This window comes from Nanorana parkeri, unplaced genomic scaffold, assembly GCF_000935625.1.
Source record: "Nanorana parkeri isolate BGI_ZX_2015 unplaced genomic scaffold, ASM93562v1 scaffold536, whole genome shotgun sequence".
NCBI classification, from domain to species: domain Eukaryota; kingdom Metazoa; phylum Chordata; class Amphibia; order Anura; family Dicroglossidae; genus Nanorana; species Nanorana parkeri.
Window position 1 is genome coordinate 650,753 of NW_017306804.1, and position 26,177 is coordinate 676,929.

Here is a 26,177-nt window from a genome sequence, read left to right on the forward strand (position 1 = left end):
ATATATCTATATATATATAGATATATATATATAGATATATATACACACACACTATATTGCCAAAAGTATTGGGACACCCCTCCAAATCATTGGACTCAGGTGTTCCATGAAATGTCCTTCCTACTAAATATTTCACGGTCAACTGTTAGTGTTATTATAACAAAGTGGAAGCAACTGATAACAACAGCCACGAAATGGTAGGCCACGTAAAATGACAGAGCGGTTTCAGCGCATGCTGAAGCGCACAGTGCGCAGAAGTCACCAACTGTCTGCAGAGTCAATAGCTACAGACCTCCAAACTTCATGTGGCCTTCAGATTGGCACAACAACAGTGTATAGGGAGCTTCATGGAATGGGTTTCCATGGCTGAGCAGCTGCATTCAAGCCTTACATCACCAAGTGCAATGCAAAGCGGCGGATGCAGTGGTGTAAAGCACGCCGCCACTGGACTCTAGAGAAGTGAAGACGTGTTCTCTGGAGTGACGAATCATGTTTCTCTGTCTGGCAATCCGATGGACATGTCTGGGTTTGGTGGTTGCCAGGAGAACGGTACTTGTTGACTGCATTGTGCCAAGTGTAAAGTTTGGTGGAGGGGGATTATGGTGTGGGGTGGTTTTTCAGGGGTTGGGCTTGGCCCATTAGTTCCAGTGAAGGGAACTTTTAAGGCATCAGCATATCAAGATATTTTGGACAATTTTATGCTCCCAACTTTGTGGGAACAGTTTGGGGATGGCCCCTTCCTGTTCCAACATGACTGCGCACCATTGCACAAAGCAAGGTCCATCAAGACATGAATGAGCGAGTTTGGGGTGGAGGAACTTGACTGACCTGCACAGTGTCCTAACCTCAATCCGATAGAACACCTTTGGGATGAATTAGGCCTTCTCGTCCAACCTGACATCACAAATGCGCTTTTGGAAGACTGGTCAAACATTACCACAGACACACTCCTACACCTTGTGGACACCTTCCCAGAAGACTTGAAGCTATTAGAGCTGCAAAGGTTGGGCCAACTCAATTTTGAACCCTTCCAATTAGGACCAGGATGCCATTAAAGTTCATGTGCGTGTAAAGGCATGTGTTCCAATACTTTTGGCAATATAGTGTATATTGTGTGTGTGTGTGTGTGTGTGTGTGTTTTCATAGATATCAGATTTTATGGCAGCATCTGGGACTTCATACTTTTTAAGCTGCTCTGTACCTTGAACTATTCTCCTTGTCTGTACATAGCCCCTTAATGTGTCATTATAATTCTATTTTGTGTTGCTGTTGTTTAGTAAAACATATAAAATACAGATTGGTTCTGCTCTCCTTATTTTAAATGGATTTGAATGTTTGGAAGAGAGAGAACAAGTTTTAAACTTCATTGCTGTCTTTCGACAAGGTATTTTGGCATGGAAATTTAGGGAAATTAAGCACATGCAAATTCCAAGGGTTTGTGTATTGTGCAAAAGGTTGCAGCCAATTTGTTTTAGAAACTGGAGTAAAATGATCCTATGTTTTGTAAATTTTTGATTATTACATAATTTCTTCTCCAAAGACATTTCTGATCTACAGACATCTTACCATTAACGACTACTATCAAATGGGGGAAATATAATTATAAGTTTTTTTAAATCAGATAGTTTTTATTGATTTTTAAAAAACAGACAAAAACATAACAAACTAAAAGAAAGGGGGGAGGGGAACAAAGAAGGTGCATATCAAAAAGATGACAATAGCCACATGGCCAATGGCCCAAACATCTTGTACACTCAACATCCCTCCCTCCTCACACCTACTAGTACAATATTAGTGTGACAGGCATACCGAGTACCCCCCCGAGGGTAGTACACATATAGGGTGCTTACTCAGGCGCCTCCCCTCCTCGATAGGACAGCCAGTTGGACCACATAGACTCAATTTTTTTCATATTACATCTCTGCTGCAAAGTGACACGTTCATAGCCCACCATCTTATCCATTTCTCTAAACCATAGCTCCAGCGTAGGGGGAGAAGTGGAGATCCACCTACGCACCACCAACCTGGATGCAGTGAATAGTGCTCGTTTAATGGCCACACTCGTATGCGTGTTTGCCTCCGGTGCTTCTATGACGCCCAGGATGCAAACAAGTGGGGAGTTAGTAAGTGAGGATTCAAAAACAGAGTTAATTACTTCCAAAACCGCGCCCCAATATCTTACTAGCTTAAGGCATCTCCACAGTAGGTGAATCAAGGAACCCCGATGGATATTACATTTAGAGCAATTAGGGTCAGCCCTGTACCCGATACGGAACAGAAATTCAGGTGTGCGATATATTCTGTGAATAATAAACAGTTGCGTCAACCTGTGAGTGGGCGAGAGCGAGACTTGCGTAACCCAAACAATTACTTCCAAAACAGCAAAGTGTTCCATAACTTATGTGTGCTTTGTAACAACATACACATATTTGCCAATGAAAAAATATTGTGATAACCTATCTATCAGATACTAGCCACCATATGACCTATGTTTTAAAACCATGTTTTAGTAGCACATTTTTGAATAGTTATTGCTAATCCATTTGCTGATCAGACTTTTGTCATTCTTGTTGTTATATCAACAAACACAGCATGCCAGTGTTAACATACACTTAAAGGGACTCTAGAATAGTTCTTTATATATTTTCTTAATTTGTTATCATCAGGACTAAAAATACTGCGATAACCTATCCATCAGATAATAGCCACTTTCTAACCTGTGTTTTAAAAACATGTTTTGGAAGCAAATATTTTAACCATTGCTAATCCAGTTTTTGATCAGACTTTTGTAATTTTTGTTTTTTATATGTACAAACACAACAATTCAGTGTTGTATACACTTGAAGAGAATGCAGAGTGGTTTTGAATATATTTTTTCATTTATTATGATCAGGACTAAAAAATTTAAATGTTTAAATCATTTTGTCAGGTAAATAAAAATATCAAACATGAGTAATATGTAGTCTTCTATCCAGCCAGCAGGTGGAGTTCTAGTCTTCTTTTCACATGTTTTCTTATCTCATTAGCTCCTTTGTTGTAAAAAGCCTGTTTTTACAGATCTTAGTAGCTTAGGCCCCATTCACACACGAATCGACCTGCACGTACAGCTCCGTGCTGCGTGCGTGGCCGTACTAAGTACTTGCAGGAGAGGACAGGTGCTGCGTGTGATTAGAACGCAGCCCCCGTCCTTCTCTATGGGGCTACGCGGCCGTACGCCCCCCTACGCTCACCTCATTTTCAGATCTGTATGGGGCCTTAAGATGAAATTGCACACACGCACAAAGTGAATATAAATGTGTTTATATAATATACTGTATATTTATTCTGTTTAATGTACACTTATTCCATCTATGATCACAAAGCTCTGTAGTCATAGAAAAGGCATTCATAGAATGTGTTAAAACAAGGGGTGCACAACTGAAAACTGCCCATGACTGTCAAAGCCAAGTGCACATTGCAAAAATGTTTTGGCTACAGAAGAGTGTCACAAGCTCTTTTGTAAGATGCATTTAACTATGAGGATATGACATACTGCCGCTTACCAGTTAATAGATGTAGGGCTGCATTAGTGTTCATTTTTCCGGTTAAGGACATTTTTTAGCGACTACGGAAAATACCTGTTGATTGTGCCAGAAATGCATTGTCACTGTCACTTCCTGTGATCTTTTGTTTGTAAATTACTAATCCTGTCACCCACATGTAATGGAGAGGAAGAAAGACGACATGTTTACAGTGTCAGTAAACCCAAAAATGTTTTTTCCTAATGGCTCTAAAACTACAGTATGTTCCCTAACTATGTGTGGTAAACATTTGTTTAAAAAATTGATCAAAAGAGAGTAAATATTGTAAATATTGCTGCCTTATTCAGAGTGGTAATGCCGATCACACTGTTTTTTGCCTTGACATTCTGAACTGCATATGCCCCAACTTCTGTGTTGGAAAGCTATGCACTTCCTCTTTTTCCCCCAACCAGCTTTCATGAATGAGACTCTTGCATGTCATGCAGAATGGGTCCAGCAGCACGATTGATAGTGCTTCACTTCCTCTTATCTCCCCCACAAGCTTCATCAGGCTACACTCCTAAAAGTGCACTACTGAAAGTGATCTCTGATTCACTTTGGTGGTCACATGATCAGATGTAAAAAAAAAAAGATAACAATGAAAACAATCCCATGGAAGCAATGGGTTCTTACTTTCACTGAGATAGTTTATCAACAAGCCCCAATTTTTCCTAATTTTCCTAACAAGGAAAGGACATCTAGTGCTGAAGTGTAGGCGAGTATTACAGCCAGAGCTTATTTTTTGTATTTTAAACATTTCCAGGGGGGCTTCTTTTTTTTAAAAAAAAAGCCTTAGTTTTGGGCTTTAAAGTGACCTTGTTAGTGCAGGGTCACTCCTATACAATAACATACCTGTAAAAGAAGGGGCTGTATATTTACTTTTCAGCAGCCCATTTTTTTGGAAAGCTCTCAGTTGATGACTTCACTTCCTGCTGACTCGTATGCCATTACACGATGAACAGACTGGTGGATAAATCACAGCACAAGGTGGGGGTAACAGGTATTTGACCTAACAAAATATTTGCAGCTACTGGGGAGCAATGAAGCATCAGCATTTCACAAAACGTACAGCTGCAAAGGAAAGTATATCCCCCTTTTTTAAATGCCATGTAATTATATACAAGTGACCCTGTGCTGAAAGGGTCAATGTAAGCATGCCTGGGCAGGTGTCAGCAAGGTGGGACAAGGCTTGGTTGGGGTTTCTAAAATCCCATTTTTATATAAAAATGTAATGTCAGTGTGTTTTTACCTAGTAAATATAACTTTGTTGTTTTTCTATGCTAGATACCACTTATGCTAGATAGAACAATTCTACAGACTGAGGTAAATGCAGGAAATGATGAGAGGTGGATAATGGGAAAAACTCAAGAAAGATATGGTGGAGAAAGCAAGTAGTCTATTTGGGCCAGCACTGAATATAGCTGAAAGACACGAGGGTGCAGCCTTGTTAAGTGATTTTCATAAAAGAAATCTGGGTTTAACAAGTAATCCTGCTGGATGTGTAAAGGTTCACTAAGTGGATGTGTTCTATAAAAGCGATGAGCGAAGTGCTTTTATTGTAGCATCAGAATTTATTTCAAGCCAGATGGAACCAGCTAAGGACAAAATGGATCAATTAGAAGAGAGTTACAATAAGGACACCATGTGGTGCTTTACATGAGTAATAATTCAAATCTAAACATGAACTATTGTAGTATTATGTGACAGTACTCTTCTTTCTCTGACAAGGCTTACATGGGATCATTTATGTCTTGTTTATGACAAAAGGAAGGGGGAGGCGTGATTCGAACCTGTCTAGACTGCACCACAAACATTTGCTTTGCCAACAACATCACTACCTTCTCCTGCATAACTGCCGTAAGCTCTAGCAATCACAATATTTAATCTAGAAACATTAAGTATGTTGGTAAATAGCTTGGAAAAAATCCCACAGCAGCATTTGTCTCTGATGGAAGACCTTAACGAATTGTTATTCATAACTTCATGCTGTTTGCGCAAGATTAGTCATGGGGATGGAAAGGTTAAACTACCATACTCTGTGTAAAGCCTATCACAGGCATAACTACAACAATCTAAAGCAATGTCTACAGACATTTTGCTGCCTGGTATAAACATCAACAGGAAAAAAAGAGCAGAATATACACAGGTTATTTAACAAAAAAAAAAATTTGGTAAGCAGAAGTTTAGAGTTTATATATAAATTAAAGCCCAAATGAACTTTAAAGTGTCACTATGGGTAAAAATAACATATATGATGTAGTCTAGCATTTACACATCAGTCTGTTTTTATGTGTCTTGCCTGTAGAATAGTTTTATTACCTGGTGATCTGGTCAGTAAGTCTATTATTTTTCAACTTTCTTTAACAAATCAAGCTATCCAGGAAAAGTGGAAGTTGGAGAGTGGAGACAAACCATTTAACATTGACATGGGTTCTTAGAATTATTAGCTTTTCTTAATTTAGTTAAATCCTTGGTTTAACGAAAAAGGAGTCATTTTATCCTGCAACTCACGGGCCTGCACAATAAGCTGTCTGACCCACTTAGAAATAGTGGGTCTAGAAGCCTGGGAACCTCTTTTAGGACCTTCTGAAATGACAAACAGGCAATTTGTCTGAATACAAAAAGCAGTGGCTAAAAGGTAAGCCCGATCAGACCTCACCACATCCAGGCAGTGAAGAGAGAGTTTTTGTGTGCATTAGCCCCCTCAATACAAATAAAAGTGAATGCATGGCAAATTCATCTGTAATGCATCTCAAACACGCAAGTGTACCAATCTTTAAAGAGTTCTGTGACAAACAGCAGCTTCTATGGGGCCATTTTAAAAAAGCACTTTGCCTGAAATGGTTGAAAAAGCATTGCACTGACTGTCATCCTCAACATCACCTAGTGCTAATACACTCCAGTGGTGACGTTTGATAGGAGAACAAATGGAGCTGGTTCAGTAAACAAATTAAGATTTGTGGACTGTGTAAGCCACAATGAGTCAAGCCAAACAGATATATTTGGTTGTTTCACAGCTCAAAGACTGAAATGTATCCGGGAAAACAGTTTGCAAGGTATATTAGTGTTTATGTGATTTGAAGATTTGATTTGGTTCTACTTCCATTTTTCTACCCTTTAATGTTTGTTTCATTTCATGTGCTGAACTATTTGTAAAGGGATATAACATACTGCTTTGGCAGCAAAGCTAGCAACCTGTGCTGTGCTCTACATAATGTTCAGTAAAAGTAATAATTTCATTAATTCAGCCCTGTGTGCCCTACACTAGAGCCCATGAGGGCCTCTTTGTACATTTAGCATACGTACATCAGTTTCTCTACCTGTGATTCTCTGAAGTGACAAGTTCTAAAAAATAATGAGGAGAATTTATCAAAAATGGAGCAGACAAAATCTGGAGCAGCTGTGCACGGCAACCAATCAGCATCTCTCTTTCATTTCCAAACCGTAACTGAACAAACTGAAAAGAGAAGCTTATTGGTTGCCCTGGGCAACTGCTCCAGATTTTGTCTGCTCCAGTTTTGATAAATTCCCCCCAAGTTTTTAGGAGTATATACACTTAGAGATTAGATGCAGAGAGGGCTCATTTTAGAGCTCTGCTGATGAAGGTCTGCACATGAAGACCATCGCAAACCTTTTGTTTAATAGTGATTTTCTGGGATATCATCTGATATCACACAAATGCCAGTACCACTGTTCGGTGTCTTTTTTTGATAGATCTTAATTCCAGTAACAAAGATGAGCCATACAGCCACACCCACACGCTTAATCATAGTCAATAATCATGATTAAACCTGTGTGGTGAAACATATTAGAGGCATGTGCCTGTTTGGCAGTCTGTTTCATCAGTGTTATAGGAATGAACATCTATCAATAAAGATGCCAAATGGTGGTACCTGCATTTGTGCGGTAATTTACCTGTTCTTGCAAGTTCTTTCACCTGTACCTCGGTGGCTCTCATGTAGCTGGAACTCTGAACGGGAATGGAAGCGGTGATATTTTTTCTTTTATGCTGTTGTTATAAGACTGCATTAGCATGTATATATGGCTCTTGGAAGACTTCTAGTGCTATCTGTACACTATACGATATTGCCACCAGCCTTCCCTTGATTTATTCATTGATGTGCCAATTGTTGCAGATTGGGTCCTCCAACGAAAACAAGCAGGCACCCAAGGCCTTTATGTCTGCATGTGTATGAGTAGTGAGCACACTCAGTGGTGCATGAAGAAAAAGTTGGAAACATTCATATAAAATAAATCAACATAAAATATAAAATAAATAAACATTATCTATAAGCAGTGACTTGCAATCTTTATATGCACTAATAAAGAAAGTATTGAAGCAAGAGATAGCCAAGCCAGGTATTCTGGGAGTCCATTCTTAGGATGTGATTAGAACCATAGAAGGTTTCCTTCAACGCACAAACTAGCGCGTGTGTGCAAACATTTCCCTTCACCTATTAGGGTTAAAAACAGGTTTTAGTTGCACAACTTTTGCAAAATACGTGGAAGTCACGCTGCCACATATCTTGGAGCATATATATCTTAAAGGATGAATTGGGTGCAGGTTTGCCAGGTGGTAGCCCACCCTCCTTAAGGGCACAGGGGCATTGTGATGTGCTGGGCTTCTGGTGTGTCCCTGTGTCTTTTGTTATAAATATATTTATTACGTTTTTCACACAAAAGTCTACATTTCAGACATTATACATGACTAACTAGACAATTAACTTTAAGAAGATTGGGCTTCCTCCTAGCAAACCTGCACCCAATTCATCCTTTCCTATATATGCTCCAAGATGGAGGCTCTCATAGATTAGAGCCTTACACCTTGCAACCATCACACGACTTTCGTTGTGCAATGGTTGTAAGGTGATTAAAATTTCGTACGACCTGCCCATCTTGGACAGGCAGATCATACTTGCGATCATCGCAAGTCCTCCCCGCTGAGGGGAGGGCTTACAGATGATTGCAATGGTGAGCGGGCAGTGTGTGCCTGCGCACCTCGTCCCGTGTGGCTTTCGTCTTGCGATCGCGCTACCAACCCGCCGAAAATCATACGATTTTCGGCAGCTTTTCTAGCGTGCTCATAAGACGAAAGTCGTGCGACCTTACAGTATATGAGGTTGCACGCTGCCCATGCACCTTACGATTATCGTACGATCGCGGGATCACCCGCGATTATCTATGATAATCGCCAGGTGTATGGACAGCTTTAGGGCCACACTACACAGAGGGTCCTTGACGAGGCAGTGTGGCTTCCACATATTTTGCAAACGTTGTGCAAGTAAACCTCTGTTTTAAACTCTAAGAGTGTAATTGTTTTTTTGCAGGCTGGCTGGTGAGTGTGCTGGGAAATCTTTGCTCTTGTACGGTGTAAAGCCCTTCCATGTGCACCTTGTTTTAAAGCTAGTTATGAAATGATGAGTGTGTTTTGCCTATGTTTCACTTGTGTGTATGTGTATATATTCAAGAAGGTATTGGCATAATAAGTTAATAGTGTGTATTTGTCAACATGTGAATTAGCAATGTAGACTTGATTTTGACTTAATTTTCCTTTCTGTTGGTTTTCTTCGATTTATCAGCATGAGGAGAGGAGCTTTTAATCTACGTAAAGTTTATGCTGGAATGACTTCTCTAAATCAGACCAAGCAAATTCCATTATCTGATACTGGAGGTTTGTTTCAGCAGCACTATCAATTTTCCCATTTTATCACTGGGCAGCTGATGAACAGTATATCTGACACCTGGTTTCCACTGGCATTGTATGCTGTTTTCAATTATCTGCATAGCTTCTGCTTTTTGTCTTTTCATAAATGGAGTCTTTCTGTGTGAACTAGATTGTGTTAGGGGGAAATGCCACAACTCGTATATTGATACCCTAATGGGTTTTAAGCATAGATAAGCACAATCGTTATTTTGAACAAAAGCTAAGGTGGTATATCTAACAGATCTCTAGAACCAATTCATAACTCTTAATTCCACCCTTCACCTTTTCTTCCTGAGCAGTTTGGCACTCTGTTTCCTTAGCCAGTCAATGCTTACAGACTGTTTGATAATTCAGAGAGGTTTCACAGTTGTTACAATTAATATATTTAAAAAGCAATACAGGACATCTATGTACAGAACAGATGCTGAAAACGGTATATGTAGCTTATTCTCACATTGGTATTAATAACAACAGAAGCAATTATGCTTTGTGCCTTTTTTGTTTGAAACAAAATTGTCCAAATGTTCACAAATATACATGCTGTGTTTTGGAATTCCAGCTTAGTATGGCTGCTTGTACTCTGTTGTAATTACTTTATTATGGCAACCAACCAGCAATTGGTCAAAGATTTGTAAACAATACTGACTTCATTTTCCTAGCATGTTTTCTTCAACAATTTTTCACCATTACAAAATATTTTTCCGATTTCAATATTTTAATTTTGGTTTACAGAAGCATTTACAAGAGGATGTAACATTACCCCTTGCACGGGTCACTGTTAAGTATTTAAATTATGCATTAGAACACAATTAAAACTTAATGTTTGTTCTTACAGTATATGGAAACCTTAAAGTGACACTAAAATCAGGAGTTAAATCTTTAAGATGCATTCAGGTACCCTAACTAATAACAAAAATTTAGCTTATTTATCACTCAGCTGTAAATCCTCAAAACATCTCTGAATTTGTGCTGGCACTGTCCTTCCTTCTGTTTTCCATGTTCCCTGTGTGTGTTGTAAAGTAACCACTGCTCTAAGCTCTCTCCCGTGATGGACTACAATCTCATGTTTAGTTCACTAATTTGTATTGAGATTGTAGTCCATCATGGGAGCGAACTTCCAGAAAGAAGGACAGTGTCAGCCCAAATTCAGAAATGATTTGTATCTTATCTGTATATCACTCGGCTGTAGGTCACCATTTTAGTACATAATTAAGGTACTTGAATGCATTTTTAAGATTTAACTCCTGAGTTTAGTGTCACATTAAAATCAGGGGTGTCCCTAGATTTTTCACTGCATAAGCTGGGGGGAGTGCCAATGGTGCACATGGAGGGGATGGATGCAGATTGTGGGTGGAGTTGGATTCTGGTGGTTTGAGGGGGGTGGAGTGGCTAGCTCTGGCTCTGTCTGGTGTCCTGCCCAGTGATGTAACTGTTGTGGCGCAACAACATGATATGAGGGTAAGGCAGAAAAGAAGTAGGTTATGGTTGGGTTGTGGGGCTGGGTTTCGGATTTAGAGGTCATGGGAAGACTACCTGCCAACCGTGAATAATGGATTTTTGAGTATTTAAAGCAGTGGAAAATAAGCTGACGCTAGTTTACCGGATTACTTTGCTGAGTTCCAGGTAGAGAGGCTGTGTTGCATTAGTTGGCTTACTTTTGAGGGTTGGTTAGGTGGTGGGAGCCATATTATGGCAATGATGAGGACAGGGTCTCAAACTACGATCTCCAGATGATTCAGAAGGGGGTTATCTTTCTTAGTACGAAGGAGAACTACTTGTTGGGTTTGGGCTGTTCCGATAACTGTTACAGATATCTGGTATGCGTAATCCTTGGTCTCTTGTGATGGTCAATACAAAATATTTTTTGCCTGATTATACTTCCAAAGATTTAATTTTTTTCCTGCTTAATATTAATAAAGTGTATCTAAACCAACGAACAAAACTTTATTATATTGCAGCGTATTGGCTCTTACATGTGGTGGCTGACTTTTGTCCTTTATTTTATTTTCCTTTATTTTCACTTGGCCACCTTGTCAGTAACAAGCTTCCCATCCCAGGGTGACAATGCTCACTCACTTTACTTTATAAATGGAGCGACAGCATTGTCACCCAGGATGAGAAGTATTTTGGGACTACAAAACACCTCCCTTTGTTTCATCTCTGTAACAAGGGGAGGTATTTGTCTAGTCCAGATATCTTGGAGCAGTTAGCAGAGACCCCAGGAAGTTGTCACCAGTAGCTGGATCTACATGTATCTGTTTTTTTTTCATTAAACAAATATAACAAAAATCATTCAATTGTATGTTTAACAGTCCCAAAGGGAGCAAATGAGTGAATTTCATAAGTAGATTAGTGACCTTAATAAATAGAAAGAGTGCTAATTTTACAGTGACACTAATCAGAGTTCATTTGAGTGAAGTCAGTCAGTACATGGGTTCTGATAGGTTGCAGCCAATGAATATTAGCATTCTTTGTTGAATAAAGGCTAAAACACTTAGGCTGATATATTAAAAGAGCAGAGGCTGTTCACTCAGCAAAGTGTTTGCTCCCACTGCAAAGTGAATGTTAGTAAATAGGGTAAACCTCTATTCACTTTGAATACCCAACCATGTGCAGCAGCGGCTGGAGGAATGTTACATGTACTTTGTAGCAGTAGCTAGAATCTAGAACAGGGAAGTATGGCTTCTTGGATCTCCATGTTATACAAGACGTCAGTTCAAAGTCCACCACATTCCACTGCCCTCTTGAGATGGCTGTACGATGTCTGGAGCTTAGATTTCCTGACAGCACTGTGCAGTTGTTGTAGGATGGCTCACAGTTATTTGTGCTGGATGAAAATATTTCTGCATGGCCTTGTTGGCCACATTTAGCTAACAACAATGCACTCTGCTGTGTATGAAAATGCACAACACAACAGAAAGTAGTTTGATATTATCATTCAAAGGAAATGTCTATAAATTGGAATAGATTTGTAAAACTACTTATAAGCTAATTTATGTTTCCTCTTATAGGCTCCACGTGCAAAAGCTGTGCTGAGCCACAAAGGACGATCTCCCAGTGACTTGTCTTTCAATAAGGGAGATGTTATTATCCTACAAAAAAAGTTGGATGAGAATTGCTATCATGGAGAAGTAAATGGAGGGAGCGGAGTCATTCCTACAAGCTCAGTAAAAATTCTAAAGAAAATGGATCCACCTCTGGCACTTTGCAGAGCTCTCTATAACTTTGATCTGAAGGATAAAGAAAAGTCAAAGAACAAGGATTGCTTGAAATTTGCAAAGGTACTGTAGTAATGACTAATGCATGGGACCCTAGAGACCATGGCGAGGCAATTGGTTACATGTGACGCTTAATGTTCTGCTCTGTTATTATGACTATAAAATATTTGATCATACACAGCATAAATTTAATCATAGGCTGGCAGATTGCTGGTAACCAAGGATGCCTAACCTTGACCCTCCAGCTGTTAGGCTGGTCAAAGCTGATGTCGCTCGCATTCCAATGAAAGTCAGCATGGGAAAATAAAGAGTTACAAATTATGGGCACTGTACTGTAGAATACAGTACTGATCCTTTCCCTGGTCTATTTACCCAGAAGGTTCACGTTATGATTCATATGTTGGTCTGCTACATTAATATAGCTTATGCAGATGTCCAACTGTACTCCATTTCACACTTACAGTAATTAGAACATGAAAGAAACAGCAAAGCCATTTCAGACTGTATAGATTTCTCAGTGACTGATAAGCTTTGACGATGGAGTGCTGATGAAAACGAGCACTTTGCTCTTTTTTCCCACGCCTATGCTAATTAGTGATGTTCTGAATTGGCTGCGAGGAGTTGTACAATGATTTACAAGATTAGCTACCTAATACACAAATGATGAGCTCTATCTGTCTGAATCTTGTCCTGTCACTGCTCAACTCATGCAGTGTGTGCATAAAGTCTGCATTTTGATTAGCTTCAGTCTGTTAGCAGTATCTAGGTCAAAGACACATCATATAGAAATAATACTCTACATTTTCTATGTTTGGTTTAAATGTTTGACCTTGTTTTAATTGCCATAATAATGAGAATTGTATGATGTGGGTCTAACTGTCAATCAAGTTTTTACTGGGGCTTACCAGCAGTTAAAACACATGCATAACTCTTCAGTTAACTAGAACATGACCTAATGCAATGCATGTGTATCTGCAAGCAATTACATTGTATATAATGGCCAGCCACAGCACATGGTAGATTCTAAAGCTGGCCATACACCTATAGATTTTTCTGGAGATTTTCTATGGTCAGATAAAAAAAAGTGCAACAGATTCCTCCATCTACGCTAAACTGTGTGGATGGAGGAATCTCCCACTGGGCCAAGCTTTGGCATCTTGCTAGTCCGCCCGCTGGCTGACAAAATACCTGAACAATCTGATTGGATGCAGGCATTGTTTTGAGAGCCAGCAGGGCGACTAGCAAGATGCTGAAGCTTGGCCCAGTGGGAGATTCCTCTATCCACATAGCTTAGTGCTGATGGAGGAATCTGTTGCACTTTTTCCATCGGATCATAGAAAATCTGCAGATAATCTAAAGGTGTATGGCCAGCTTAAAGGAGAACTAAGTCTTTTCCCCATAGTTCTCCTTAGGGTAATGGGAGGACACAAACTAGCGTCCTCCCGTCACCCAAGGCTCAGTATACCGTGAGCTGTAGCTCGCGGTATACGGAGACGCCGCAGTATACCGCAAGCTGCTGCTCGCGGTATACTGAGACGCCGCAGCTGAAGCGGATCCCGACAATTGTGCCGGGATCCGCCCAGCTGCATGACTGACAGCTGGCTCTGCCTATCTAGAGGCAGAGCCAGCTGTACCCGCCCCCTCCCCCGTCCGTTCCTCCAGTCAGCGCTGGCGGATCGGAGCGGGGAGGGGGGAATCCAACCCCTCCCCTGCCATGGCAGAGAGCCGTGACAGAATCGAGAGGTGAGCGAACGCCGGTATGTGAACGCCGGTATCGCCTCCCGATCTACTGAGCCAACCTGTGACAGTCTCATTGTCACAGGTCGGCTAGGGCTATGAGGTGAGTGAAAAGCACTCATCTCATAGTTCTCCTTTAAGTAGAACCTTTTTTAGTTTTCTACCTTTTTAATTGAATTTATTGTATTGTATTGCTGTGATGAGTTGTCTGCAAGTCTTAAGTAAATAATCTGGCCTTTTATTTCTTTTTCATTCTTTACTTTTTTGGAATGTATATGTTCAAAATAAATATCACAGATTGTGATATTAATTTAATGTATATGTTCAGACAGTTTATTTCTCTCACTGTAGGATACAACTTTCTGTGTACATTGCATACAAATTTGTTTATTATGGAGAACACTTTGTAATGCAGTGTATAATAAAATGCATCAGCCTAAAGGCAAACATGAAAATGTTGTTTTGAGACTGACTCGGGGACCCATACTGTATTACTTTCATAATCAACCTGGCATTCATTATCTACTTCTGTCTGCCCTGCTAACTAAATTTTGTATAGTTGTCAGAATCGTTAATTGAATAAAAGCTGACAGGAATTCAGGTAAATAGGGTTGAGATGTCAGCAGGTCATGTTTTATCTGACCCAGGGGTTTCTAATGCACTCTGTGAGAAACTCAGTGTGCAGTGAAAACAGAGTTAGCAATTTCAGTACAGGACAGCAGTCTGTGCAAGACTGAAGTTCAGCTTTAAATGTAAGCAAATAGTTTACCTATTGCAACTAGTTTCCTCTTTGTACAGCAGCACTCAGACTGGTAGAAGGAGGGGCAGCACTATGAGCCAATTGGGTTTGCTGCATGCATATGATTTGCTAAGGAATATGCTGACAGGAGGAGGCAGCAGAGACATGAACTGCTGATCTTTAACTGTCCAGTCACAGGCTCTGAGCAGGGAGGTGACCTAGCATTATTGCTGAATTCAAGCAGAAAATACTCAGGCCACAAGCCTGACTGAACAGCCTGGCAGAGCTGTCTAAATCTAAGAAATGGATGGAGAAATATACATAGCCTTTGGCAGGTAAAGCAGCTCCCATAGATGTATTTCAACTGTATGTTCACAGTTCACATTTAAAGAGATGAAAAGTGTAACAGTGGAAAAGAACAGGTTTTTAAGGGTTTTTTTAAATATGAAAATTAAGGTTATGATTTAATGATTCAAAAGGAAGACCCTCCTTTAGAGATACTCTCAAATATGGAGTTGCTCTCTTAAAGTGGACCTTTACCCATATCTTTAAAATAACAACAAACACAACTTTAGAAATGTTTAGTAATTTAGACAATCTACAAACACATATTTCTAGATAATTGCAGGTTTTGTATTCTTTTCATACCTTATTTATTTTCTTTCCCAGTCTTCTGACAGTGGCCATGCTTATTAAGGACAGATTACTAGCTCTCCATTTACTTCCTTGATTTCTGGCACATGTGACTAGACATGTGACCATGCACATCCTCTCAGGGGAGGTAAATGCCTTTCACTGAGATGAGATTTTCCAGCAATGCTCGGCTGATGACAAGGCAATCCCAGTGTGCATTGCATTGGTAAACTGAAGTCATTTTGCCCTTTTAAAGCATGAAGTGAATGCTCTGCAAGTGAAAGTATTTCAAAATCACAGCATTTTACACCTGACATGTTTATGGTGTTATTAATCATCATACATAGAGGGATGCATTGGTAGAATTAGATTTTTGAGTGTAAAGTTTAAAACAAAAGGTGTTAACAGATATTAATTTCTAATCTATAAAACATTGAGCTTATTTCTCATTTAATTAGGACTTAGCATGACAAAAGTATATTTTAACACTTTAATGTACATTTTTCTCACAGTTTTTTAAAGAAAATGAAATGTCACTTTTTTCCCCGTCCTATGTTTGGGTGTTAAACGCTTGCAATAAACCACCAATGCTGACCAAACACAAATTTTCTTCCGGTGCTAGCTTTCAGTAAAGGAAGAAAAATAAATAATAATTTTCATGGGTCATGAGGATCTTATTTGTTTGAGTTATAAGTTCATTCTACCAGCAGAAGGGTTCCATACTGTTTGTACTTGAACTTTGTTTAACCCCAAGCAGTGTCCTTTAAACCATCAGTAGGAATATAGCAGAGACTATCGTAGTCTAGGTGATACTATTGCTCATAATGGTAATCGTAAAAATCGACGGGACCCTGAAGACTTTTAACAGCACAGTGGGTGACTGAACTTTGATGGAGCCAAAGCCAAACTATATGATCACTTTTAGGCAATCTAAATATGCCTATAAAATGAATTCCTTATTGAGTTTTCCCTGGAAATTGTTGTTGCCACAGTTGGATATATTACACATATTTATAAATATATATAGATGGTTTGTAATCCTTTGACAACTTCTTGTCTTTGTTACAGGATGATATAATTAGTGTGCTTCGGAGAGTTGATGACAACTGGGCGGAAGGCAGGTTGGGTGATCAAGTGGGCATTTTTCCCCTGCTCTTTGTAGAGGTAAAAAAAAAAGTGTCTTTGTATACTTTCTCACTATTTGATACAGTACAACAATGTTTTCATGTTCAACTTCTTGCAAAAGCACTGGTTATATGCACGTTGCAATCTAATTAAGAGTAACATGTTACTATCATATTTATCATTCACATTCCTATATACAAATATTATCAAACCAGCTGTAGTGTTGTCTTGGTAGTTTCCACTGTTCAGACTTATATTTAAATGTTGATAATCACATTTTTACAACATACATTTTCTGTAATGCATGTAAATGATCCTACCTTAATAGGTTGCCAGATCATACATGGTCTCTAATGTAGGACCATCAACCTCTTGCCGTCCGCCCCGTTAAGAAAAAACGGACGGACGGCAGACTCGCATCAGCGGGTTGCTATCGCCAGGCGGCATTTATTTCCTGCTCGCGCACGCCCCCTAGCGCGCGCGCAAGGGCAGGAAAGACCCACTCGTTACTACAGCCGTTAACGGCTGTTTCACATACAACCGATCAGCGGCTCTATAGCCACCGATCGGTTGTATGGCGTGAATTTCGGAGCGCCCATCCCCCTATGTAATAGCAATAACAATAAGCCTGGATGGGAAGGGGGTTTAACACCCCGGATGTCAACTGGTTAAGGAATCTTCAACAACATTGTCTTTGTAACCACATAAAGATGAGGGCACACACATCATTACTGTACACATAGATGGTTTTGGTGACCCCAATAACTTTAGTATCCATCCTGTAGAGTTGTACCAAACCTACAGTGCCTGTGTGTGGAGATAAAAAAAGATTATATGGTAATGCTTGTACATAGTACTTCAAAACCATGACAAGTGTGCCATCTCCCACAATACTCTTAACTTGTCTCCCCCCATTCCTCTCCAAAAGTAATAATAAGACCACACCGAGGGCTAGTGTTTAGTTGCCACAGCAGTCTTTCATTAAACAATGCCCCAAATTGCAAACACATTCTGAAAACACACTTTTATCTTTACCGATACAAAGGTCCCCCAACCACTACACACTAGTTTAGGGGCATTGGCACTATAACTGCCCCAGATAAAATCTTGACCCCCAACTTCAATGGTAAACAAAGGGTCACCATACCTAAGTTGCCTGTACTATCTCCCTTAAAAGGGACCTTTACTCCCTTGACTAAAAATCCCATTAGCATGCAGCTCTGCATGGTGATATGAAATCATCTTACATTTATTAGCTAAACAAAAATCTTTTTATTTTACTTACAATTTCTTGTTTTCTACTTCCTGGTCCACTTTGGCACAAATGATGTAATCGTGTCCAAGCATTGCATCCTGGGAAGGTTACATCAGCAGAGCATTGCTGGGAAATCTCATTTGAAATCTTATGAGATCTCAGGGAAATGCATTTTCCTCCCCTGAGATGATGCGCATGGTCACATGACCTAGTCACATGTGCCAGAGTTCCAGGAAGTAAAGGGAGATCTAGTAACCTGCCCTTTGGTAAAATGGCCACTGTCAGAAGACTGGGGAAGAATAGAAAAACAAGGTATGCAAAAAATATATCAAAAAGAATAAAAATTAAATTAAAAAAAAACTGCAGTTATCTAGAAGTATCTGTTTGTAGATTGTCATTACTAAACGTGTATTTGTTGTTAATTTAAAGATATGAGTAAAGTTCCTCTTTACTAGCCTTCAAGGACCTTAAGACCCCACCTGACTTGCGGTGATATAAATATGCAGATACAAATATTATTTAATACACTATGTCCCAGCCTAAAAAAAACAAACAAACAAAAAAACTAAAGGTAAGAGGGTGGAAATCCCCATTTAATGCTGTTCAAATCGTTTGAACACTAGGTGAAATTTCCTAGCCTCCTAACTAACGCTCTTCCCACACAGACCTCGAACTCTAATCAGGGTGAGCATCTACCTCCTCACACTACATTTATAAATGCCAATAAGGCTTTGTGACCTTGGCCTCTTCACACCCTGCCATGTAGGCCTTGCTCTTATGCATCTCTCTCCACATTCATGTTTGTCTTTCATAACTAAGTGGTCTATAAATTCCTATGTCCCTTGGGGATACTATAGTTTACTGCCACCTTACTTTCAATAGTATATTTATATTAATGGTTGTTTTGCAAAAAGAAAGACATTGCTTGTTCTACCCCATAAAGTGCTTGATAAGAGACTACCAAAAGGTTTTAGTGAATACATGGATGTCTACTAACATGATGCAGTACAGGGGCTTGTACATATGATTTAAGAGTATTTTTGTGTTATCCATTAAAAATTGTCTTAGGCTACAGGGCGACAAGAAATGGGTCTTGAAATAATATTTGGCTCACTTTTTCATTTGCAGCTGAATAGCACTGCCAGGCAACTTCTGGAATCAAATAAATGTAAGAGGAAAGATGCAAATAAGATGGCCCTCACCCCATCTCCACTAAAGAGGTCTCCTTCCAATGTTACATCTGAATCTGCAGCAATGCGCCAGGTGCCAGAGGGCAGGAGAAAAAGGCAGTTCCTGATCACAAGTGCCCTAAATACACTAAACAAGATTGTACATTCTCCATCAGGAAGGCACATTCCAGAAATCAGCATGCCCATACTCATCAGTTCAAGCAATACAGCAATGATTGAGAAGGCCAGATTCCTGTCCAATACACCTAACCAGGTAATGTGGCATTGTCTATTTACTAGCCTTTGGCGTCTTCACAATGGTGGATTCAATCAGCCATGATTGTGTTTCTAGTAGCAGGTTTTGTTACCACATGTTGCTTTTATTTTTAGACCAGCTTGTGTTGGTAAAAGTGAATATATTCAGAGGACAATAACTGAAAAGTGAAGTTGGAAAGGAATTTTAAAAATATCCCATTCTTTTTTTCCTATTCATCATTATAATCATACTCTGCTCAGCCTTGTGCAGGTCACTGGGCCAACATTAGCAGATCGGAGCATACTTCCTTTTTGTCAAAGGCTGAACCAAGCTTTTCTTGGGAAAGTTCAAGATGTTTCCACTGGCACATTATGGGCCTGCCCTGGAGCATTTTCCCGGTTGACACAGATATGTGGAATGTAGATTGGCTGCTGAACTAACACTAGTTGTTATAACACTTGTTGTTATGCACTGGCGCAAGGTCTTAAAATTCAATGTAAATCAGAAACCCCAGCAAATATAAATAGAAAATATGCTCTAGTTAATAATACATTTATTCTGGTACTACGTTCCAAACAAATTACATGAGATTTATTACACCAGTAGCAAACTATGCTGAGGATGCAGCTCTCAGGTGGGCTCCAGTACAAAACAAATAAAGGAGTTGTGATGTACGCACTTTCATCCTCAACCTGCACAGAGATCATCTAGCTCACGGGAAAATGATCTAAGCGCCAGCAGATTGAAAGTGAGCATCATTACTGGGGTCTGTTTGCTCTGTAATTAAGGTAGATACGCTGGAGTCCATCCATGTTCCTTAATTGTGCTTTATCGATTAAAAGTATCTTCAAGTATCTTCAAAGCCAACATGACAACAACGCATAACTTTAATCATAACTCACTGAAGTTAACCCCTTTTAGACACAAACAAAAGCTCCCATGACATGTTTTAATGGAAATACACACAATTCACAGTACCTAATTATAACAATTCTGACCCTTAAGAAATGCCTGTGACATTCACTGTCATTCCAGATAGGAATATAACAGAGTTTAATATATGGTAGCTTTCTTCAAAGAGGCAAGTATTCTTATTTAGAGAATCAGCTTACAATTTTTAATATGATTTTAATGCAAGAAAAGGAAAAATGGTGCAAGAAAATATTTACAGGAAAGGATATTACAAAAATAGACAATTAGCACCAGCAAAATAAACTGGATTCAAATGAAAGTACTCAACAAAGTTCTCCTGGGCTTGTTCCTGTGCAGAATCAACTTTGCTCAGTGTAAGTTCGATCTGACAGATCAAAGACCCTCTAGCTCTCGGAGACGATTCTCAGCATTCATGCATAGTTTTGATGGAAGATTGAGAGCTCACAAGCTGCAGATCCAAACATCTTTTCAGGACCCCCCGAGGAGGGCATTTACAGAAATAACATGAACAATCAAATGCAAATGTCACTTTTACAACCCTATTGATATTTCCAGAAGACCATGTTTGACAGTCTGACAACCAGCATACTATTGCACAGAACAAAATTGTGAATTGATAGGACATATTTCGTAGGACATTTTATGTGACCAATTAGTCTCCTGTATATTATAGCCTAGTCATGCCTAGTATTAAACTGCTTGAAGTTTTTGTATGCATTTGTACTAATGTAGCTTTATCAGATCAGATACTTTTAGTGCCTGGTTAGCCATTTAAGATGGGACTATATAATAGTCTCTGGTTTTTCAGTCCCTACTCAATGCTGTGGTTTCTCAGACACCATAGTCTAAGCAAGATTTATGATTCTGCTAGAGGTGTTGTTTATTCAACTCAGCTGGTTGTATTCTACTGTAGAGGTTGCTCAAACTTGTCTTTTAAAAGTTATTGTACCTTGATGAAACATAAACATCAGATCTAAGAGGTTGTTCACACCATGTCCCGACCAGATCTGGGTGTGTTTCTGCAAACACGGTGCAATGTGTTTTTGATGCATTTTTTATGCTTTTCTGTGAATTTGTAGCATTTGTTTTAGCTTAAAATAGGCTTTCAAGTGCGGTTCAGTGTGGTCCAGTGTGTTTGCATACATTTTTATGTGTTTACATGCATTTTGGTGGGTTCTAGACCAGAACAAATAGTGCATGCATTCTTTTTTCCCCACACCACAACGGACTGCACTGGTGTGAACAGAGCCCAGAAATTCCTATGTATACCATATGAATACATTGGAATGCATTTCAGGTGTAGACAAAAAAAATTCTGGTTTGGCTCTGGTCCAGACATGGTGTGAACAAGCCCTAAATCTAAATGTTTTATAGCAGATTTGCAAATTGTAAAGTTAATCATTATCACCACAGAAGTGTCAATAAGTTTATATTGCAGATTAAAAAATAAACCTGGTTACTGTTTTTCTCTTGGGGACTTTTCCCCTAATTTCCTGTCCTTGTGACATCTCTGGAGTGCATTCACCATATATCTCTTAGGAAAACCCACAGTGAACCTGGGAGTAATCTCCCTCTGCTTACAGATCGGATAATCTCCCCAAAGGATGTTCACACAGCAATTAAAAACTTCACTGAAGAACAAACTCTCCTCCACTAGAAACTCCAGAGAGGGGAGCTTACACAGAATTACAGCAGGCAGTTGCAAAACAGCAGGTTCTGAAGAATGTTGTTACTCTCTGACTTATACTGATATAGTATATCAAGGATATTTGAATCACAAGTGTGACTAAAAAGAAAGAAACAGTGAATATACAGTATAACAATAGCTATAGCAGCCCACACAGCTGCTATGGGACCTGGGGTAGAAGGGGTCCCATTAGGAGGGCTGCATAGGAAATCTAAATTGTGACATTTCCGATATAGAAGAGCTGAACTTAGGATTGTCTAGTCACAGATTGCCCTCTATACAATAGAAGTATTCTCTGATCTATCTTAACAGTGTAGATGTATTGCCCTCTGAACTTCTGCAGACTGAAAGCAATCCCATATGCCCATTGCAGCCACAAATCCCAGAGTTTCACATCTGTTAAAACCTTGTAGGTGGGCTGAGGTTTGTGGTTTTACAAAAAAGAAAAAGTTTAATGAAGCTAGAGTTTGAAGGAGATTGTATTAGGGTTGAAGAGTAAATGTGTGCAAGGGCATTATAATTTAAAATATAATTATGGTTTTTATTATTAGAGCTACTATAATGTTTACCCCTAGCACTGACTATGCTGACAGTTCTATATTCAGGATGCACCGAAATTAAATTTTTAGACAAACTAAAATTAAAAAATGTTGTCAGGCCAAAACCGAAAATTACTTTTTTTTCCAACCTTTTTAAAAATGTTTAAATTATTTTTTAATATTTTTTTATTATTATTATTTTTTTACTTTAGGTGCTTTGGGAAAATATCAGGGGTCTTTTAAAATAGAAAAAGAGATGGAGGACATGGAGTCCTAAATCTCTTTTTCTGTAGCCCCTGTTATGAATGAACAAGAAGCCTCTATACTGAGTGTTCCTGTCCATTAATTAGCTGTGAAGATAGTATCAGTTACTATTTCCACAATCATGAATGAACAGGAAGTGATGTAGAACACTTCCGGTTCATTCATAACTTGGGACACAGTAAACTTACTATGTCCTCAGTTATTTACAAACACTCAGCAATCAGTACTGATCGCGGAGTGTTTGTGCTCCACTCTCCATCCTGACTACTCCGCCTGTCACAAGAGGCTGAGCTCTCATCCTGCACTGCCCTGCTCGCCCTCCTGACGGCTGTCTCCTCCCCGCACCACCCCGCCTGGCCTCCGAGCAGCTTCTCTCCTCCCCGCTGGGCAACAGCAGCTGGATGTGTCCCCCTTCGATCCACACTGCCTCTGCCGACACAGGCAGGGGAGAGCAGCAGGGAACAGAGGGGACACAGACCAGCATCAAACATAGAGGAGAAAAGCTAGGTATGCACCGCATTTTCGGCCACTTTGGTACTATCTGCATTTTGCCCAGAGTACCATTTTCGGCCGAAATAAAAATGTCACAGGTCGGCTCAATAGATCGGGAATTGAGCGAACACATACAGTGGCTCGCTCACTTCTCGATCCTGCATTGTTGGTTTTCTGTTTTTATAAAAAAATTTAGCTTTTTAACATTTTTTATTTATTTTATTATCCTACTTTTTATCACTTTTTATTTTTAATTATTATTTATTTTTTATCAATTTCTTTATATTTTATTTTATTTTTTTCACTTAGCTCCTGTGTGATAAGCATGTGGAGGTTCTCTTTATTGAACCTGTCACCTCCAATACAGGAGTTTGAGCAGAACACAGTGCTGGCTCTCCTGTGACAGCTGAGATGGGAGAGCTGCGAGTGCAGCTCCCCCATCTCAGTGTTCACATGAAGCAGAGCGGAGAATGGGCGTTCTCCGCTCTGCTCCCCGCTCTCCATCCTGTACTATTTTGCCATGGTCCTGGGTCCTCCAGGAGAGCGGCATCGCCAAGATCACTTGTACAAAACGAGTGGTGGCTTGCCTGCTGTACATTTAGCCCTGCTTGCCCGAAGCAGTGCTAAATGTAGAAAAAAAAACGAACAACCGTGCGGCTGTCCCGCCCCTCTACTTCCTGCCGCCCCGAGGCCAGGCCTCGGTGGACTTGTGGGAAGTCTGGCCCTCATTACGGTTACTTGAGCCAATGCTGGGGGTTATTATTGCAGTCACTGGCACCAATGCTGGGGGTTATTATTGTGGTGACTGGCACCAAAGCTAGGGGTTATGAATGCTTCCACTGATACCAGCGCTGGGAGTTATTATTGTGGCCACTTAAAAAAATACAGCAGGACCAAATTTTTTAGGTGTTGAGGTGCATTACTACCCATTTGGGCTGCCTAAGTTGATGCAATGTTCTTTAACACATCAAAATGAGCTGCTATTGCACAGCCCTCTAGAAGTGTTGGGGGCTGCACATAAGGCCCTCTCTCATTTTAAGTTGACCACCACTGCTTTAAGATGTGGAGGGATTCCCTGAATCCTTTGAATAAATAGGAATATTGTGCTGGGGCTTCAAGATAAACTACTGTGGTAAAGGGGTTTATGCTTCCTGAGCTAAAACATTTTACAGCACTCAGGATTCTACATTTTGGTATCATACAAGTTATAACAGTTAAGACATTCAGAACTGAATGACAGATTTGTTAGGTGTTCTCACAACCTGCAATTACAAACAAGTTATTTTCACTGACTTTTTATGATGGGTGTACTGCTAATAAAGCAGACAAAGGGATTCAGAAGGTGCTGAAAGCAATAAAAATGTAATTGAAACAAAGGGTATTTGTTTCAAATTAAAACAGAGGTTATCATTTCTGAAGTGAAAACTGTCTGTTATTAAATGTTTAATATTTGTCAGCTGTTATCAGGAGATTATACAGTAGATGTTTTTCTCCAATTTCTTCATCCGTATCACTCCATATACAATTGCAGTGACTGAAATGGGCAAGATCTAAAGAAAAGGAATATATCGCTTCTTGATTGGTCGGGAAGCTGGCCAATCAGGAAGCCGGGCACCATGTAATGACGCGGCACCCGACTTTCTGCTTGGCCAGGAAGCCAGCTTCATGCTTCCTCGTCACCACGTCACGAGGGAGCATTGAGCCGGCTTCCCGACCAATCAGGAAGCCAGGCACCGCGTCATTACAAGCTGCCCGGCTTTCCAATTGGCCAGAAAGCCGGCTCCATGGTTTCTCGTCACCTAGTGACGAAAACCATGGAGACGGCTTTCCTGCTAATCAGGAAGCCGTGTGGACGACTCTTTACACGCTTCCCGGCTAATCAGGAAGCCAGGTGGCTAGTCATTACGCGCCGCCTGGCTTCTTTAATGGTACTTTCGGTATCGGTATTCGGTATTGGCGAGTATCGGGAAAAAAAACTGTATCGGTGCATCCCTAATTATTTCCTCTGGTATCTCTTTGTGATTTATATAAAAAATTCACCTAAAGTTAAAGGGTAAAACCCATGCACATTTTTGCGGTGTGGTAATGTGTGTATTAAAAGTATGTAAATCTTTAACTGAAAAGTAACTAAATAATGCCATACCCTGCGCGTTTTTCTGTAAACTCAAATATTTTTTGAGGTGGTCCCTGTATTTTATCTTGTCTTAGTCTGGTGATTCTTCCAGTTTTCAGCATCCTACATAATTTCTAGAGGAGGGCTGACAACCCTGCAAGGGTGGCTGCTAAGGTTCTAGCTGCAATGTCACCCTATCCCCGAAATGTGAACATGTTGGTGCTCAAGGTCTGTTAATTTATAGGGAGCACCGATAATGCTGGGGCTGTAGTAAGCAGTTATGTGGAGATGCCCTGTAGTACATACTCCCAGCCACTGACAGAGAGATGGGAAATGGAGGCCATCATGGGTCCACCGGGCAAAAAATATATTTTCATAGACTTGGATGCAGTATTTGTTTGATGTCAGTGTAGTGCTCAGCATGGACTAAATTTACAGAATTTTGCATGCAAGTCTTTACCGCTACTTTAAGGCAACCTAATAATTTAGATGAGGTTGGTCTGCCAATGTTTTACTGTGCATTACAGCATTGCAATAGTGTGAATAGGTCCTTAGTGTTAGAGATTTGTTTTAGGGTTAGGATTACAGTTTAGGTTGCAGATAACTTTACAGATTATGTTCAGGCTAAGGGTTTGTAAGTACGTTTCTGGTGTAAAACATACAGTATATGATAAAAGTTGTGTGCTAAAAACTGCTCTCTCCATTTTTCTTGTGCCTACACTCATATGCCCCCCCCCCCCCCCCCGACACCAC

The 26,177-nt window shown here is 39.9% G+C and overlaps 1 protein-coding gene across 2 annotated transcripts in view; it reads left to right on the forward strand.

The window, feature by feature from the left end:
• The window catches only part of SH3RF2 (SH3 domain containing ring finger 2), a 120,220-nt gene that overhangs the window by 62,064 nt on the left and 31,979 nt on the right, over positions 1 to 26,177 (forward strand). For both annotated transcript variants that reach the window (XM_018561655.1, XM_018561656.1), the window contains exons 3-5: positions 12,276 to 12,545; positions 16,660 to 16,755; positions 19,100 to 19,414. In XM_018561655.1, the coding sequence (XP_018417157.1) occupies positions 12,276 to 12,545; positions 16,660 to 16,755; positions 19,100 to 19,414 (681 nt within the window). The remainder of the gene's footprint in view (positions 1 to 12,275; positions 12,546 to 16,659; positions 16,756 to 19,099; positions 19,415 to 26,177) is intronic.